Source organism: Chelonoidis abingdonii, chromosome 8 (genome assembly GCF_003597395.2).
Source record: "Chelonoidis abingdonii isolate Lonesome George chromosome 8, CheloAbing_2.0, whole genome shotgun sequence".
Classification (NCBI taxonomy): Eukaryota; Metazoa; Chordata; order Testudines; family Testudinidae; genus Chelonoidis; species Chelonoidis abingdonii.
In genome coordinates, this window is record NC_133776.1 from 51,426,881 (window position 1) to 51,446,431 (window position 19,551).

Consider the following 19,551-nt stretch of genomic DNA (forward strand, 5'->3'; position numbering starts at 1 on the left):
GTTAGTCCTGTACTTACTATAGGTTTAAGGCTGAACATCTTTTGGGGGCTAGTAGAGAGAGCTTTAGTCCCAGATTCCCAGTGGTACACACACTTGCATCTCTCCCTAAAAGATCCTGGAATACTGGCCATTAAAATTACATTTCTATATAGGGAAAAGCTATTTTATATCATTTTAGATGTCTACAACTGTATCAGTTATGATTTTTCTCTCCTGTGGAAGCCTTTAGAGTTGGATTCACACTGCCAAGGAAGCCTGCCTTTGCAGGCAGCAATATATAAAAAATAATTCCCAGAAAGTATTTAAAACAGTTTTACTGTACAATTGGTGTCTTGAACAAAGTACATGATGATGTGGTGCTGTATGAAGGTTTTATTGGCATGAGTCATGCAGAGTTCCTGCCAGTAAAACCATTATATAAAGGATAGATAGATGTGTCCATGGCATTATATATAGGAGACATTGGTAGTGATCGTTATATCAAGGTTATCTAGCACTTTCCATTGTAAGCCTCTATTATCAATTGCTTATAATTATTTATCAGTGGCTGAAATTTTCCGTAATGGGCAGGACTGGATTACCCAATAGGCAGACTAAGCACGAGCTTAGGGCACCAGCAAAGGAGGGGGCACCAAAAAAAAAAAAGATTTTTTTTTTATATTTGATATTTTTTAAAAAAGCATCGAAGTAGTGATCATGAGAAAAATCAGAACTTTATTAGACATCCTTACACTCCACTACACACTCTTCCCCCATTTTTCTGTTGTCTTTTTATTACTTATCCCCACCTAAACCAGGGGGGCATCCTACTAACATAGATCAAAATAATGTGAGGAAATCAGATCCTGTCATGTATTGCAATAAATTTGTTTTATTATTGATATATTCTTCTGAGTTATATGTACTAGATTCATTTTTTTCTTTCTTATATATATATAATATATATATAAGAAAGAAAAAAATGAATCTAGTACATATAACTCAGAAGAATATATCAATAATAAAACATATATATTATATATATATATATATATAATATATATATATATACATTAAAACACTGTATGTTGTGTAATTTGTTGGGGGGGTTTTAAGTTCAGATAACTGAGATAAGAGTCAGGATGAAACGTAACCAACTGAGTGGAACACAGAAACGTAAACTGGCGGAAGAAAAGAAACAAAAAAATAATGAAATTTTCCAAAATCTTCCAAAGCTGACATTTTTCAAAGCGAATCCATCAGAAGCAATATCTTCTCTCAGTAGCACAGACATTGTTCCAAAACCTGTAGGTGTTTCAGAGACTGACCCTTCTTCTGTTGGTGAAACAAACACCATTCCAGAACATGTGGATGGGTCAGAGACTGTAACTGATCATCCTACTCCTGGTGGTAAAACAGACATTGTTCTAGAAGGTGTGGGTGTGTCAGAGACTGAACCTGCTCATGCTGTAAATAATAGGAGAAAAGATCCTGGTATGTGGGTTGGTTTCAGTACCGATGATGCAGCTTACTAGATAGATCGTGGACCAAATGACTGTTAACACCACACTGGGCCATTTGTGAAATCACGTTGGACTTTTATCAATGGCAAACAAACAAGATATTGTCCACAAAAAACATTTTTTGGCATGAAAGCGAATGGTGAGAAACGTACTCAAGAATGGGTACTGTATTCACCATCAGCAGGGTCTGTGTACTGTTTTGTTTGCAAACTTTTTGCATATAAACCTTCAACATCTCGGTTTTCTACAGTTCCATTTAGTGACTGGAAGAATACTATTTTAATCGAACAACATGAATATAGCACTACTCACAAGCGGGAGGCTCTGGCTCTCTGGTGCCTCTGGAAGGCAGCTCCTCCCTGACAAGCTGCTGCAGTGACCCAAGCCTGCCAAAGCCAATGAGTGGACTTGGGGCCAGGGCCACAGGGGTGGGGTGGGGAGGGCTCACGGAAGGGCTGTGCACCCTCCAGGGGAGTTCAGGGGGGAGGGCGGGGGAAATCTGGTCTGGGGAGCAGCCTCTGGCATGGCTAGCCTCTGGGGAGGCTGGCTTCTGGGGTCTATAAAGGCTTTTTGGGATTTGCCCCTCAATGAACCGATGTGAAGGGGAGGCATGGAAGAGGGGGAATTTCAATGTGACTTAGCCAAAGAATTAAGCCTCTAAGAGGAAAGTGCTGCAACTCTGGGAGCAAGGGGGAGACTACAGAGTAAGTGAATAGGATGATGGGCTGAGCAGTTGCAGGAAGGGGTGTCAGACCATGAGGCAAGCTAATCTCCAGATGGGTCAGTAGAAGGCACCAGAGCCATAAGAGCATACCTCACTACAGCTGGGTTTTGGTCTCAGGCTGAATTTGTATGCAAAGCTTTAGTAAAAGTTCAATTTATTAAAAATTTCTGAGAACAAGGCAAGTGAAAAACAGGTAGATTTGCTAATATAAAATGTCCCATCTGTTTTTTTGAAGAGTCTCTCAGGGTTTGAGCTATGGTTTGAAATTTGACACTGTCTTGTGGTCAGAGATTTGACTAAGTTATGAGCCACAGAATTTGGTTCTGGCCTCTTTCTAAACATTACTCACAATATATGTTTATGGTAAAGTTGTCCTTCTACATGAGGGTGTTTCAGCTTGTGATTCTAAGGTTCCTTGCCTGATATCACTGTTTTAAAGAAACTTTTTCTTTAAGCAAACAGGTATACAGTCCTAACTACCAAAATCACAAACTTGAAAACTTGCTTTATGTAAAAAGGAATGTTTCACTTCTAAGTTGTTACTATCAGAATGAAAGTGACGATTACTACATATAATGCCAATTATTTAGCTTTAACTTTTATTAGGTATGCGTATGCACATGTAGCAGATCATTGCTTTCACTGGAAAGAAAAGTCCTATTCTGATGGCTACTCAGAATGGTAGTTTCATCATGAAATAACCATACCTATTGTAAGAAGTTAATCAGCCAAAAATACTGTCTGAAAACGACACCTCCACTATGCTCAATTGGCCTGTGGCAAAGCTTTATTTACCATCAAAAGACATCTTTTTAAAAAATTAATAATTTCAAATCATTGTTTTATAACCAATCGTTTCCTAGTCAAAATGAAAATGGTTAGTTTATAAGCTGAGAACAGTAGTCTCCTGTAATATCCTTGCTGTTCCTCAATAGCTTATGTTTGGGAAGCACTCAGCTCCTTGGATGGAAGACACTCTGAGTCAAAAACTTTTTTTTTTAATACTACACCACCATAAATGCATTTGAGAGTCTCTACATGGGCAGCAGGACACCTGGGGAGCATGAGGAATTGCACTATAGTTTGACATCCATAGAAGACAGGATGTGAAGACAGTTGAAAATGAGTCCTTTTTTTCCCCCTGCCATTTCGCCATAATATGTGAAATGTGTGCTGTTGTCAATATAACTTGTCGTACAGCTGAGTCTTCCTTGACTCAAGTTTGCATGTTTTGACATGGAATAGGTTTGAAGATTATTTCAGTGTTTTCCAGCAGTACAAGGTCATATCTACACAGCTGTGGTCTGCATAAAGAGAGTAAATAAACAAAAGAAGCCACTGATATAAAAACAAGCTACCCTCTTTTTTTCATTCACATGTCCTCTTATAGCACTTTAGGGATTTGTATAGAATGAGTTGTCTGCAGTATGCTTAGGAGGAAAAGAGAGGCTGGTAGGTGAGGTGGGGTAGCTTCCTCAAATGCTGTGGATCACAGGACTATTTAAACCAGATTTTCTGAGACATTCTGCACTTGAAAAGTCTCTTGCCTCCCTTAATGATAAAGGAAAGTGATACGGCAGACTGACCCCCATCTGCATTGACTTCATCCTCTGGGGAAGTCTTCTCTAAGGAGAAAGTGGCTATCTCCTAGGTGACAGCTGGGGTGAGAGGCTCATGAAAACCAGATATATCAAAGGCCTGGATACTTGGGATACAAAGGACCTGGGACTTGAAAAGCAGGGAGTGAGGAGATCTGAGAAACAGAAATGAAGAGGTGTCACAGGCTGTCTGACGGGGTTGGAGAGACAAGACCTGGCTTACTAGAAATAGAATAAATCTTCCTTTTTTTATTCTGTAGCTAAACCCAAAGTACCTGATATAGCAGAATTTATGAGAAATCTAAATATGCAGTTCATTTCTTTTATTTTACTACCATTTTCTCTTTATTGTTAATAAATCTTGTTTTTAACACAAGTAGATGATCCATGGCCTGTTGCTCAAGAAATTTCACACAGACTGTCCCAAAGACAAGAAAACTGTTCAGCCTCTATGTGCTGAATGTTTGTATTGCATCAAATTTATTTTCAGTATCGTATTGAGCCTTAGGCAACATCCTTGTAACTGCATAAAGGGCCTGTACTGCTTTCCAAGGCCCTTATTTAAATCTCCTTTTAATCAATGTGAATTTTGTCTGAGTAAAAATTGCACATTGAGATCCCAAATTACACATTTTAGAGACAATCAACCAAATTCTGTCTTCAAGCATAGATACAAAGTTCTCAGTGACAACACTGGGAATTGTATGCATGGATTTGAGAGCAGAATTTGACCCCAAAATATATGTACGGTAATTCGACTATGTGGTCTAAAAGTAATTCTTCTGGCCTCAATCAGGCCAGTAATCCACATGAAATATTTAAAACCATCTAATTTGCAAGTATGGAGATTGTTAGTAATCATACACTTACCTTTCTGGATATGTAATTGACCTTAACCTCATTTGAAGAATCCTGAGTTTGTGCTTTGGGCCTATTACAGACCCCGTGGAAAATGCCAAGGAAATTCTCGCAATTTTTTCAAAATCCTGGTCAAATCCAGCTATCAAACTAGCTTGGTTGAATTGTTGAAAAGTTGCAACTTCACTAAACAGAAAGCAGACAATTTAGAATATACTCACTAAAAAGCAAGTCACATTTTGACTAGATTCCATGTAATATTCACAATAGTGGTAATGGAGGAGTGCCAGGCTCTTGAATTCCTGCTGATATTTCTGAGAGTGGGCTATGAATTTAGATTCCCAGATCCAAACTTGTTCTTATGATTTTGGTACCCGGTCCCCACCAAACCCTCAAGGCACCTACTTTCCTGGTCTCATTCAGAGGTGGGCAAAACTCTCATGAGAAGGGTGTGATTTTTATCATTCAAGAGGATGGATATTTTGGGAAATCACTTGATTTCTGAAACCACAGACTGAAATCTAGTTAGAACAGCTCACAAGATTTTGGTGTTTTTGAATCTGACCCCAAAATAGAATCTGAGCTCTGACTCTGCCTTCAACCTGAACTCAAAGTCATAGATTAAATCCAATCATGGTTCAAACACTGCCTTTTCTATGGACTTATACGTTCATTTAGGCAGCCATGTGTGCTGTATAACATATGCTAAATATAAAATTCTATGTAAAAAGGATGTTATATTTCTGACTTAGATCTGCAAATCAGAACATTCTGAGCTCGGCATGTTAAAGTACCTTAATTTGGTTTCTTATAGCGGTTCCTAGGCAATTGCAGCACATACCTACATAGTATAGTGCAGAGTTGACAGAAGCCAATGGAGAGCAATACAGAATATCATGGCATAGCATTAAAGTCAACAGAGCTTCATAAGGGATGGATGTGACCCAATGACTTTGGGCAACATGATCCATTTTATACGTAGACATCACAGGAATTTGCTTAGACCTTTCAGTCCAACAGTAATAAATATGCATATGTGACTGTTCTTCATGAAGGTCTCTGTATATATGGATGGATATTTAAAGATACAGATCCTGAATAAGTAATATACAATGTAGTATTTTAACTAACTTTGCCCTTATCAAAAGTTTTTAAAAAATGTAGATGCTGCTTTGTTATTCTACCACCAGTGGATTATGGTGGCTAATTCCATTACAAATGTAAACATGGAGATGTAGTTGGAAATGTGCAATATTTCCAGAGTCTAGCATTCAATTTGATGTGCTTTATTAGCATATTTAGGAGCTATGAGAAGGTCAGCAAGATGAAACCCTGTGTTTATGTGAAAGGTATTTACAATTTCACCTGAATATCTGTCTTTGTTCCTTCATGCATGCTGAGTGGCATCTTATTAAATGCTTAGACATGCATGGAGTACATACCATTAAAACAGTAGAGAATTTTAGATACGCAAGTAAATCCAGCATAAGCAGCATATGACTCAGAGCTGAAGGACTATGCAACTAGAACTGCCATGACAAGTCATTGCAGAGTCAATAAAAAACTAGTCATGCAGGAGATGTCTGGCTGTAGTAAGATTAGATTAGTCTCACAAATTTGCATTATCACATAAGTCACCATTTCACCCTTGAGAATAATGGAGTTTTTCTGGAGATTATACTCTCAAGGCCAGATGCTCAACTGGTGTAAACTGGTGCAGTTCCACTGGAATCACATAGTTAGATTAATTTACACCTGCTTACATGGGATTTATCCCTTGAGGTGCAAGCAACCCCAATGCCTGTGTGCTTGCCTCCTGCCAGCACCAGGGCTTGATTGGCCTAAATTACTTGCCGAGAGTTTTGGATCTTGAACCCAATAGGACTTACTGATTGATTTTGGATTCTGCTGTGTTCCCAGCTTGATCTTTTAGTTTAATTATGAGGGAGCCTCTTCTAATATTTTTGTTCCAGGTAATAATATCCACCAAGTAATGATAAACTGCAAGGCGGAGAGAGAGAGCACAGTGAGATTCAACTTCTTTCCTATCCTGACAAAGTGCTTTGGGCGGGAAACTGAGCTGCAGATGGAGCACATTTTTCTCTCATTTATCTGACCTTTGTGTCTTGCTTGTGTTGCTTCTTTTCACTCTCAATTTTTAGTCTCCCTGCTTCTTGTCATCTCCTAGCCCCTTCTCATTTGCTTCATTTCTTTGCCCCTTGACATGCTCACTCATCTCCATTTCTCACTGGGCATTTCTTTGCAGTGTATCTTTTCCTTTCCATTGTCACTCTACTCCCGTTACTCTCTCCTAGCAGGCTCTCACTTGACCTTTCCATGTGGTTCTTTTCATATGGGATTCTTTCCCTGCCGCATGATGTAGATTTCCTCAGTTCTCCCGCACTTCCTTTACTGCTCTTGAAGTGCCCACCTTGTCTACTTGGACTCTCCCAGCTAGCCACTTCCTTCCTTTCAGCCCATCTCCTCTGCTGTTGCACTGCCCAGCCGAGCATGCTGTCTCTAGCTGCTCTACACTTTGCTCTAGGAATCATTCTGAGGCAGTTCTGTCTATGGCTTGTGCTATACAGGAGGTCAGACTAAATGATCACAACGGTCCCTTCCAGGATTGGAATTTATGAACTCTTCCACCGTTCTGCTGTCTGGTCTCATATCTTTTTCTCTCCCTTTTCTTTTTGATTCACTTCAGGATCTTTCACCACCTTCTGGGGTGGGTACAGTCATAGTGCATTAGTACGTATACTGAATTCAATCACCTGTGACAACCTGATCAATTGTCCTTGAAGCCAAAATGGCCAAGAGTTTCTCTGCTATTGAGCCAAAAATGACCAATGAAACCTTGCAAAAGGGCCATCTTGGCATTCTGTGTGTTGATGGCAAATGTAAAACTGGAGCATGGATCATCTGAACATTGTTTGAAACAGCTAACATCCGCCTCCTCATCCCGCAGTTAAAAAGCCTGAACTGAGATCTTTGCTTTATGTGAAATGCCCGGGCCAGGAAGCTGTGAAAAGAAAGGTCAGAACTTGATGGATTGTGCCAGCAAAGTGTGGCTGTTGTACTTTTACCTAACGCCTGCCAGGCATTGCAGGATTAGTGGGAGATTAATTGAGTGATTTATCAGCATGTGATTCCATACCCACTGTGAGCATCTTCCCATCAACATAGTGTATGGTTCCACCAACACCAATGATGTGGCTGCAGATATTTTTTATAAGCAACTGCAGATAGTCCTAAATGAAACCCCAAGAAAAGATGATTCTGGGCACCTTTAATGTCCTGGTAGAAGAGGATAATGACCCCTGGGCAAATTCACTTGGGAAGTTGGGTATTAGTATTTGTACAGCACCAGGCACAATGATGTCCTTGTCCATGACTGGGGATTCTAAGTGCTATAGTAAGCCAAATAATAAATAATTACAGGAATGAGCAGCAATGGCTGGAATTTGCAGCTGCCAGTGACATGATCACTGACTCACTTTTCCATCACCAGAAGATTTACAACCAGACATGGTACAGCCCAAATGGTTTCCCTAGGACTCTTATTGATCGTGACTTCGTTAACAAACATTGGCAGTCATGAATGTAGGAGTTTGCAGAGGCATCTTGACATTGGGTCATCAGCTTTAGCTGGCAAAAATGCACCTCCAACTTTGACATCAGCCAGTTAGTTAATGGGCCAAAATTAGTCCAATTCAATCAAAACCTCTTATTACAACCAAGCTATCAAAAAAGAGCTAGATACACTCATGGAGGATAGGTCCATTAGTGGCTATTAACCAGGATGGGCTGGGATGGTGTCCCTAGCCTCTGTTTGCCGGGAGCTGGGAATGGGTGACAGGGGATGGATCACTTGATGATTACTTGTTCTGTTCATTCTCTCTAGGGCACCTGGCATTGCCCACTGTCAGAAGACAGGATACTGGGCTAGATGGACCTTTGGTCTGATCCACTATGGCTGTTCTTATGTTCTATCATCCATTCTGAACTGCATAAGGCCATTGAAGTGTTAGAGATTTAAGTCACCTGTTCAGGAATGGTATTGTTTTAAGTAGTCAGTGCAGACTGCTGCCAGCTCAATGCTGGGGCTTATCCCTTCAGATGTCATCCAAGGATCACTGAGGACATGCTCACTTCAGTTGCAGCTAAGAAAAAAGCAAGACTACAATTTGAATCTTTAAAGATGTTTGTCAAGAGCAAAAGCAAAAGCTGACAGGATTCAGCTTTGGAACATCATCAAGTCACTGTGTAAGAACAATAAGGAATCCTTGTGTAGAACAGTGCAGACAGTGTAGAACAGGCTGCCATCAGGCACGATCTCCACACCCTCTTTTCACTTTTGCAGTGTTTGTGGGGGAAGGTGGCACCGGCTTGTCCAGTAAAGAATCAAGATGGCAGCATTAGCCACTATGCAAGATCTGTTGCATCGATGGGGAGATAATTTCAATATGTTCCTCAGTTGTCTGCTGCCTGCAGTCCCTCTTCCATTTGAAGAGGGGCAGGAAGATCCAGTTAAGCACCTTTCTTCAATCAAGATGAGATCTGGATCACAGTCATAAGAACGGCTGTACTGAATAAGACCAATGGTCCATCTAGCCCAGTATCATGTCTTCTGACAGTGGCCAATGCCACATGTGTCAGAGGGAATGACCAGAACAGGCAATCATCAAGTGATCCATTCCCTGTCAATCACTCCCATCTGATGGCAATTAGAGGCTTAGGGACACCAGAGCATGGGATTGCATCCCTGACCATCTTGGCTAACAGGAATTGATGGACCTATCCTCAATAAACTTATCTCATTCTTTTTTTAATCTAGTTACAGTTTTGGCCTTCATAGCATCCCCTGGCAACAAGTCCCACAGGTTGACTGTCTATTGTCCATAAGCTGTAGTCTGGGAAGGCACCAGAGGTTTGTAACATCACCCCTGAGTTGTTGAAGACGGGTCAGAGAATTGTTGTACCATGCTGCATAGACTCCTCGAGATCCTCTGGCATGCTAATATCATCCCTGATGATTTGAAGAAGGTGGTTATTCTGCCTCTGCTCAAAAAGGGCAATAAGGCAGAATGTAGCAACTGCAGAGGTATTATGCTGTCCCCCAAGGGGAGTCTTTAATTCCATGTTAATGTCTTGAATCAATAATGCATTTCATGGCAAAGGCCAGGATACTCGGTGTTGCTCTAGACCTGGTCATTCCACTATCAACCAGATCTTTACCTTGCAGCAGCTTTTGGAGAAAATGGCTGAATTTAATAAGCTGTGTGCATTAGTTTTTATCGACTTCTGTCAGGCCTTTGATTCTGTGCATCAGGTAAACTTCTGGGATCTGATGACATGACTCAGCATCCCTGGGAAGATAGTGTCATTGAAAGAAGAGTTCTATAATGGAATGGAAAGCTGCGTTCAAGTCCATGGCAGATACATGGTATGGTTTCCTATCTCCATGGGAGTTCTACAAAGCTGCTTCCTGTCACCATTGTTGTTCAGTATTGGTACTGATTGATGGATAAACTTGAGGATGTGCCTTTAGGTGTTATGCTGAACACCACTCTGCTTCGAGATCTTGAATATGCCAATGACATTGCTAGCTCAGTGTGGTGAATTGCTGCAGCTGATGGCTGATCTGGTTGGGCAGGAAGCAACAGGCATTGGTCTGGCTATTAATCTGGATTAAACCAACTCCCTGACCACTACCATCAAGCAGTGTTCAGCTCCAGATTACACCCAGCTCAATATTAACCTGTTTGGACAGGACTTCAAGCAGGTGGTCACTGTCCAATACTTGGGAAGCATCACAAACTGTGCCAGAGAGCCATGTTTTGAGCCATTCAACAGCCTCAGTGAAGACGTTGGGACATCAGTCTTGCTAGGAAGCTGGAGATCTATAGAACCATGGTTTTTCCAACTCTATTGTACGGCAGTGAAACATAGGCACCGAGGAAGGCTGAAAAATGGTGGTAACATTTTCATTTATTGTCATCTTCGTCAGCTGCCCCGTATTAAATGGCAGGAATAGATCAGCAGTGAGGATATTCATAGGTGAACCCAGCAAATGCTTCTATCAGCGCTGTTTTGGTTTATGGCTTCCTTGGTATGGACATATTATTAGGATGGAAGACCAATGAATTATAAAGCATGTTTACCAATTAATGCTGCTTATCTGGCTGGGGATCATATGAGCACCAAAATTTTCAGTGGCGCAATAAGATCGGTTGGATGTTCAGTCTTTGTCTATTGTTGTCAAAATGCCTGAAGGACCTAGTCAGAGAGTGATCCAGTTGATGCTCATCTACAAGGAGGCTACATCCTTTTGGGATTTGCCATGAGGACGATGACAGATCTTTCACCTTCCTGTTTAGATTATTCTCTTCCTTTTCTCTCCAATCATTTCCAGGTTTTTCACCCTTCTGCTCAGTCCTTTCCTCTCTGTTCCTTGATTTCTTCTCAGCCACTCACTCTTACTCTGTTTCCCAGAATACCCTTTCCTCAGTCCTATCACTCCTACCCAGTGAAGCCTCTCTCCTTTGTGCCAGCTTCTTCTCAACTCATTTATCCTTGTTCTTGCCTGCTCCAGTCTCTCTCCTCCCACTATCCCTTCTGTCCATCCCTGTGCGTGTGCTTCCTTCTGCCCAGGTCAGTCCCCTTTGTATCTCCAGTTTTTTCCCAGTTCCTGCCTGTGTACCCCACACTTTCTCTCTCTTGTTTTTGAGGTTACCAGGTGTTTTTTCCTTGTTCTTTATGGAAACAAACTTGATTTTTTTTATCTGTTTAAAGTGTGAGTCTACTCTGAAATGTGTCTCCATAAAAAGGCATCTTTTCACTCTGCAGACTTGCTGTTGTGCAAGTTTGCTGTCTGACTGGCTTACTTTAGGGGATAAAATAGATTTTTGCTACTTTTTACTGCCATTAAAACTAAGAGCCCCCCTAACTCTAGGACAGAGAGCATGATTCTCTTCCAGCTCACAGATCATATCATATATCATAACACATAGCTAAGCAGATGCTGCAGAACCACCTCCTGCCCCCAGTCACATCAGAGCAACTCTGAAGACAATGAGAATGGTGCAGATTTAGCTGAGCTCAGAGTCCGGCTGGCAGAACCTTTCCCGGTGATGAGGCAAGAGAATGAAAGACTCTCCGATCCCTGGCAGGACTGGCAGCTGGACAAAACATCTTGGTATTCTTACACTGGGCATATTTGCTCCAGAAGTCAATGAGGTTTATATTGACCCTTTAAGAGCTGCACTGCCCCAGGGGAACGGACCCTGCCTCTGTGAGCTCCTTGGCAGAGTGAGGGAGGATGCCTATCCTTATGGGATGGAGCCTGCTCATATTCAACCCACTCCTTTCCCATGGTTTGGGGCAGGAGCAGAGGAGAGAACATCAATTGCACTTGGCCTTTGTTTGGGTTGTGCCAGCTCTGAGTGGAAGCTCCTTTTGTCCTCTCCCCACATACTTCACACTCACATAATTTGACTTGCCAATAAACATGAGGCACCACCATGTCATTGTACAAAATTTTTTTGTAGTGGTTACCAAAGTTTTTTTCTCTCCTGCTGGTAATAGCTCACCTTAATTGATCACTCTCGTCAGAGTGTGTATGGTAACACCCATTGTTTCATATTCTCTGTGTGTATACATATATATATCTTCCTATTGTATTTTCCACTGCATGCATCCAATGAAGTGGGCTGTAGCTCACGAAAGCTTATGCTCAAATAAATTTGTTAGTCTCTAAGGTGCCAGAAGTACTCCTGTTCTTTTTGTGGATACAGACTAACACGGCTGCAACTCTGAAACCTGTCATTATGAGAGGTATTATTGCAAATGGAAAAATGTTTTATCCATCAGCTACAAGGCATGCTTCTAATATGCTGGGATACACAATGACAGCTGACTGTTCTGAATTGGATGTCAGTGCTGTTGCTGACAGAGAGAGTCCTCAATGCAAAGTTGAAGGAATGTTAATCACTCACGGCAGAATGGTTCTTTGTCCGATGTATCAAAAAAAACTTTAGTCACTGGAGGATTCTTTAGTGTTAAATAGCTTTTCCACTTATCAGCATAATAACCTGTGGACCACAGTGTGAAAATTCAGCATTAGATGACTGTACAAGACCAAATGACTGAAAAGAAATCAAGTTAGTGCTTGATTTATACCAAATTGCTTTTCAGCCACAAGGTGAATATTGCAGTTAGTTACTGATAAAACACAGCATAGACAATATCCCTAATACTCTGTAAACTCATGTGAGTAAGCTAAGCCCATGTGTTAGTGCTTCCAGGAATTAGGCCTAAATATGGCTGGTTTCTGTCCATCCCATATATTAAGAGCCATCCTTTTTTGTTTCTTGTCAAGACACGTGTTGCTTAGTATAACAATAATCTCCCTTACTTTGGAAATTTATTTCTGGGAGCTCAGTAGAGCCAAGGCTTCCAAACGTGGGAGCCTAAAGTTACACTCCTAAATCTATATTTGGACAAGTAAAACAAGTGATCTGATTTTCAAAAGTGCAGAGCATTCAGCAGCTCCTGCTGAAGTCAGTAAGGGTTTAAGATGCTGAACACCTCTTGGAAGTACTTAGGAGGAGCATGTGCTTATCCCCCATACAGCTCCCCAAAGGCATGTGAATTCTGCTCTGACCCCCAGGAAAAATCTACAAGTTCTTGATTTGGCTCTTTGATCTCCTGTGAGTGCTGATCTGTGCAGTAACTGTGATGTGAATGTACAAAGACTAAATGAAGCCACTAAATCCATTTTCTCTTGTAACGTAAGCTAGGATTTATACCTACCTTTCCAGATGTGAAATGGTGTCATCTCACGCACCCGCTCCCAGAAGGAAGCAAAGACTATATGTGTTAAGGGACTTTGCAAACAGCTCTGTCCCATGAGTCTCTTTGGCAACATGTACCAGAATGTTTGTTATAGGTTACATGGAGTAACATAGGGTACAGTGTGACAGGCAGCAGTATGAGTCCCTTGGATTGTTAAAGACCACCTCCAAAACACAACTCTTTTATCCACATTGGACACTGCATCATCCTTACCCAGGATGGGGCATGCCATGGGCTGGAAAGCCTCACAGCTGGCACATTTGCTGTTCCTGTAATCTCTGTATGTATCACAGGGGTATGCAGTGATGTTGCACCTCTCTTTCAAGGATGACAAGAACAGGAAAACAGACCTCTGATGGTCACATTTAAAATACTGTGATCCTTGTTGACACAAAGAGAAAGGATATTTCATTAGAAATCCATGTACAGCATGCAAAATGTTAGTGCAACAGCAAAACAGAATGCACCCTGTTGCTGTGACAGTATCATAACACCAGAGATGTTCACAGGGTCATGTTAAATCCTGTCCAGCAACTTGACGTCCTGTAAAGCAAGAAACTCTGAGCCAGCACAGCTTGTGCAACTCGCACTATAAACCAGATGCAAGGATACACTGAGTGCTCCACACTGCTTCTGGGCTGGACACAGATAATCCCCCACTGCTTCTGAGCCAGAGTCATTGATTGTCCTGCACTGGTTCTGGGCCAGAGACACTGATTGTCCCCCATTGGTTCTGGGCTGTCAACCGGGACATATCTGTTCCTACCAATGAACAAGAGCTTAGAATCTAAGCAGTTCTTCAAGTAATCTAACTGCAATGGACTTCCATGAGACCATGCCCAGAGTATGGGTATGTTTAAAAACACTGTAAAATGGCACCTTCATACTCACCATACACTGTCTGCTCCATGTGTACCTTCAAGTCATACCTGTCTAAGACCTATAAGAAGACTAGCCTATGGTTAGCATTGCAGAGCCACTGCTGGTATGCACAACTATGGATTCTACTCTCCCTCATGAATTAGCCACCAGTTCTCAGCTGGGGTTGCCACTTAGGTGGTGCATTCCTTTTGCATAAGCTCTTGCTATTCTTGGTAAAAGCTCTTTTAGAAGCAACCGGTTCCATGGACTGTGCTGAAATACACAGCAGTGTATTAAACCTGCCGCAAAATGCCCCTCTCTCCAATTTGGCATGCTGGTGACTGCAGAGAAACTGTAAGGAAGTTTTGTAAAAGACCTACAAACAGCAGCAGAGGGACTGAGGATGTGTGAGAAGAGCCAGGGCAAAGCTAAATTCCTGTGTGTGCTATCTTTGAATAATGCCATAGAGCATTACAGAAAAGGGCAGTGATGGCTACACTAAGCAGCATAAGAGATCTGCACCTCTGAAGCAAACAAACTTCATCCCACCATGAAAAGTCCTTTAAAAAATTGACTGCATGTTTCCATGGATCATGGATCCTTAATAAGGTTGTTGCCCGATGTATAATAGTTCAGGGATTGGCATCTTCCCCCAGCACACATGCTGCATTTTTTCCTCTCAGTGGGTGATTCTAGATGTCCTCACTGCCAGGCGCTAAAGCGTCAAATTGCTGTCTCACAATTTAGACATGTGGTTATATGAATGTGATCGCAATGCCTAACCAGGGCAAGTGGAAATTTACACTGCAAAAACATTGCTATTGGTCTCAAATGTAAGGGTTTGCTGCAAATTTCAGTGTTTTCTGTAAAATTTAAATTTTTGTTTAAAATACAGAACTTTATATTTTTTTAGTGCCTGACCAAACACACAGTAGGAGCCAGTACCTCTCTGAAGAGCTTCTACAATAGAAGAGACTAGACAAAGGGCGGGAAGGGAACCAGAGGCACACAAAGGGGAAGTGACTTGCTCACATTCACATCCTAGATCAGTGGCAGGAACAGAACATAGGTTTCCTGAGCGCCATGCTGTCTCTCATTGCCAAGACATGCATCATTGCCTCAGTGTTGTCTTCTCCATTACACAGTTCTCTGCACTGGTTCTGGGGACTCATTGCTGCTAACACTTGTGCTTTCACACTGGATTTGAGTGAATTTGCTTTTTTGTTTTTTAAATAATAAAATCTCACATCTTCTAAACGTTTCTATAAGTTCTGGGAGTAAACTTGCTCACTGAATTTATGCATGCAAATTTGTGGAACTAGGTGAATTTGCTCCACAGCAAAATTTGATGCCATTAGCTCACTTGGAAGAGAACAGAAAATCCAGGATGAAACAGCAAAGCGTTATGGGTCAGATCCTCCTCTGGTGCAAATCAGCGTGGCTCTCTGGACTTCAGCGTAGCAACCCCCAATATACAGCAGCTGGGGATCTGACTTTTTAGGTTGTTTTTCAAAAAGTTGTGGGTTTTTTTGTTTTTTTTTTTACTGTCAGCGAGTGTTTCCCCCACACTTCTTTGGGTGATTTGTTGAAAATATTTTGTCCTAGTTTTCCCAAAGCAAAGTGTATTTCATTACCAGAAAATATTGTTTGTGGGCAGCCGGGCTGGTCGGTTCCTCCATTAGCATAGAAGTCTATGTGTCCTAAAGCTTCTCTGTAGCCTAGTCCTAATCAAAGAAAATAGCATTTTTAGAAAGAATCTTAAAGTGCCGGGAAAAGGAATTTCAGATGAAGAATTAGGAACAAATAACAACATGGATTCCTTTAGCATTGGCAGTCTCAGCTGTGCAAGAGATTTCGTTTCCTTAATCTATTTATGCATCATTGAACTAAAAGGCAATGACCCCGTTGCCATATTCTAGATAATGACATTAAATGCCCACAATAAGACCATGTGTGTGACATGTGCATGATGCGTATCTGGACCCATCACCTTCTGCAGAGAAACTGTGAGAGGGAAAAAGGTAAGTTAAATCTCTGTGGATTTGTGGCCTTTTTAGGGAAGGAGTTTGCCAGGCCTTCAAGAAGGCAAATTGATTGTCCAGACAGTGGTAAGCCTGGTCTGTCTTCATGCCTTATCCAAGGGTAGATCTTGGACTCACAAAGCACCTTCTAGAAACTGCTGACATCCTTCCTCCATGCAGGAGGAGAAGATCCATGAGTGGATGGTCCCCTCCATGCACAGATATGGGCCAGGGCTTGATCTCATGCAAGAGGTGGATTCTGAACAGGATCCTGAAATGAGTATGAGCTAGTGGAACTGTGCGAGAACAGGATGCTGCTGCTTTGTAAAGGTGAGACACAGCCATTAGCGTATGCTGCTGGAATCTGGCAGGTGGTTCCTGAGTGCTGTGGAGGAGAGTGATGCAGTAGTCTAGGTCACAGAAGTCAAATGTATGGGTGAGGAGGAACTGAGGGGGGAAATTACCAAATGGTGATGGGGTGACTACAGTGGGAAGAAAAGTTCAGAGTCCAGGATGATGCCCAGGATACAGACTCACCTGGTGAAAGTATTCCTGGCCCAAGGAGAATAATAAAAGGCAGGCAGCATAATGCAAAGCTGTGTAATGCCTCCCAGCTGAGGACCACAGGGCAGGTTACAAGCAGCCAGGGAGTTTTATGTTATTAACACTATGTCCAAGGGAATGAAATGGTTCAGCTTTTCAAGTTGGTGTGATTGGCTTTTGCTATTTTAATTCCTGGCTCCAGTTCCTTAGTGACCTGTACCACCGCGAGCAGCAGCACTCCCCCAACCGGGAACAGCTGATTCTGAGGTGCTACTGCACATGAGGGTGCTCTCCCTTTGCCAGCTCACAACTGAAATCCTTGCACTTAGTGGAACACAAGGACTTTTCTGCCCTCCCTCTCCAGGGGCAAAAACGCCTCTCCCCCGGCCAGCAAAGCAAGCTATATCCCCTGGAGGTCTATAGCAGCACACATTTACCTTGTGCAGACCTGGCAACTTCCAGTGTACCCTCGGGGGCTGTGCAGCTTGGTGCCACCTTTTGCTATGGGCTTTGCCCATGTGGCACCAGTCACAGTCCCCTGGGTTTGGCTGTTGAGACATGTCCTGTTAACAGGGTGGCACCAGGCCCCAGCATGCCAAGCGCGTGCTTGGGGCGGCATGCCACGGGGGGCGCTCTGCTGGTTGCCGGGAGGGCGACAGGCAGGGCTCCGGTGGACTGGCGACGGGCAGAGCACCCCCCGTGGCATGCCACCGTGCTTGGGGTGGCGAAATGTCTAGAGCCGCCCCTGCCTGTTAAACCAGTAATGCAGCAGAAATAACTGTGGGGTGAATAGGACCCATTTTCTGAGCTATGCAGAATGGGACCCCTCCACCCCTGACAGCCTGGGCGTAACCCTGTGATCTGAGTTAGATCACTGCCCCATACAGGCACAGAGCTCCAGCCAATGAGAGAGGAGCCCAGGCATTGCCTCACAGTAGTCTTCTCATTCCTGCAGTCCAGTTTAGTTCCTGGGTTTCCATCTAATGAAACACAGAGAAGGAAGAAATTAAATATTACCATCAATATCAGAATGAATGACGTCAACAAACTGGGCATCTGTAGGATCTAACCTTTCCTCAGGGGGTTTCCCATTAAATAAGGGGCCTGCTGGGTCAAGACCTGAAATGCAAAATGATTATTATGGCATGATTGTAATGTGGTGCTATTTAAATGATTCTCTATATCCCTGTGGATGGGTGGTTTCCACCCCACTCTGGATACAGGACACTTACACATTGGGTTAGCATCTAAGAACATGCACACTGTTACAGAGTTTTCCTTCCCTCCTAGTGAAGTACATAATATTAGCCTCAGTCTGAGGGTACGTCGAGACTACCCGCCGTGTTGGCGGGTAGCGATCGATTTTTCGGGGATCAATATATCGCGTCTCATCTAGATGTGATATATCGATCCCCAAACGTGCTCCTGTCGACTCCGGAACTCCACTGGAGTGAGCGGCGATAGCGGAGTCAACACGGGGAGCTGCAGATGTCGATCCCGCGCTGTGAGGACCCAAGGTAAATCGATCTAAGATACTTCGACTTCAGCTATGCTATTCACGTAGCTGAAGTTGTGTATCTTAGATCAATACCCCCCACTCCAGTGTAGACCAGTCCTGAGCCTTTTCCTTAGCATAGGTTCCTAGGGCTCTTCTTAAAGACCTCACTGTCCCTACTCGGAGTTCCTTCTTCCTCAGAGAGGCCCCAAGGCAGCTTATATTCCTGGCATGTGGCTAACGGGGCTCACCATAAGGGCTAGTTAGCAGAAATTATACTGTGTCTCCGTATAGGGTTCTTGTGCCTAACACCTTTGCATAAGGCCTAACAGTGATGTAGTGCTCCATGTGTTCAGAATACAGGACTGGCACTCACTAATTAACTAACTGACCTACACAGCACTCCTGGGAGCTCGCTACAGAAAGTATTATTCAGTGTTTGGGTAAACTGAGGCAGAGAGCTGAAGTGATTTGCCCAAGACAGGAGCAGGGATTGAGAAAGGGGCTTACCTGTTATTCTCCCAAGTTTGCCATTATACATCTGTCCCACAAATCCAGAGATATGCGCTCCAAGACTAATTCCTATCATATAAACAGAGTCAAGTGATGCTCCATCGGCCTGCAATTTAAAAATGTCCATGATCATAGGTTACAGAAATGTTAAGCACATAAGAAACATCAAGAGCAGGAAAAGGCCATCCAGCTGGTTCCAGGGATAATGTAAATAGCCCATCCTAATTTTACCTGCGAGTACTTCTCTTATCCCAACACAAATGGAGGTATCTTTTGAGACATAATACCCAATGCAAATTCCACTGAAATGACCCCCCTTCCATGCTCAACACCCTTTGGTGATGTGAATCTGAAAGCTAAACATTTCCGGGCCATGACTGTGTTTCCCTGGGACAGCAATTATGCACGGAACAATGTCTAGTGCGTGTGGCTGCTATGCCAATACCAATAATTAATAATAAACCCCAATTGCCAGCTTGTGGTTTCAGAAATGTATTTTCTAATTCAAAGATCCTAATGCAAGTTGCTGCAGCCTGTGGCCTCTGACAGCTGTTAACTAATCTGTGCAATATGTCACAGG

At 42.6% G+C, this 19,551-nt stretch overlaps 1 protein-coding gene across 2 annotated transcripts in view; it reads right to left on the reverse strand.

Moving 5' to 3' along the window:
• Positions 1 to 1,981: 1,981 nt before the first annotated feature.
• LIPH (lipase H) overlaps positions 1,982 to 19,551 on the reverse strand; it is a 28,952-nt gene continuing 11,382 nt past the window's right edge. The window contains exons 3-10 of one of the 2 annotated variants that reach the window (XM_032763619.2): positions 18,969 to 19,077; positions 17,981 to 18,082; positions 16,034 to 16,123; positions 13,752 to 13,919; positions 12,680 to 12,775; positions 6,572 to 6,683; positions 4,695 to 4,868; positions 1,982 to 3,530 (exon numbers count right to left, since the gene is read on the reverse strand). In XM_032763619.2, coding sequence (XP_032619510.1) covers positions 3,443 to 3,530; positions 4,695 to 4,868; positions 6,572 to 6,683; positions 12,680 to 12,775; positions 13,752 to 13,919; positions 16,034 to 16,123; positions 17,981 to 18,082; positions 18,969 to 19,077 — 939 coding nt within the window. In that variant the 3' untranslated portion in view covers positions 1,982 to 3,442. The remainder of the gene's footprint in view (positions 3,531 to 4,694; positions 4,869 to 6,571; positions 6,684 to 12,679; positions 12,776 to 13,751; positions 13,920 to 16,033; positions 16,124 to 17,980; positions 18,083 to 18,968; positions 19,078 to 19,551) is intronic. The other variant, XM_032763620.2, reaches the window with a different exon arrangement.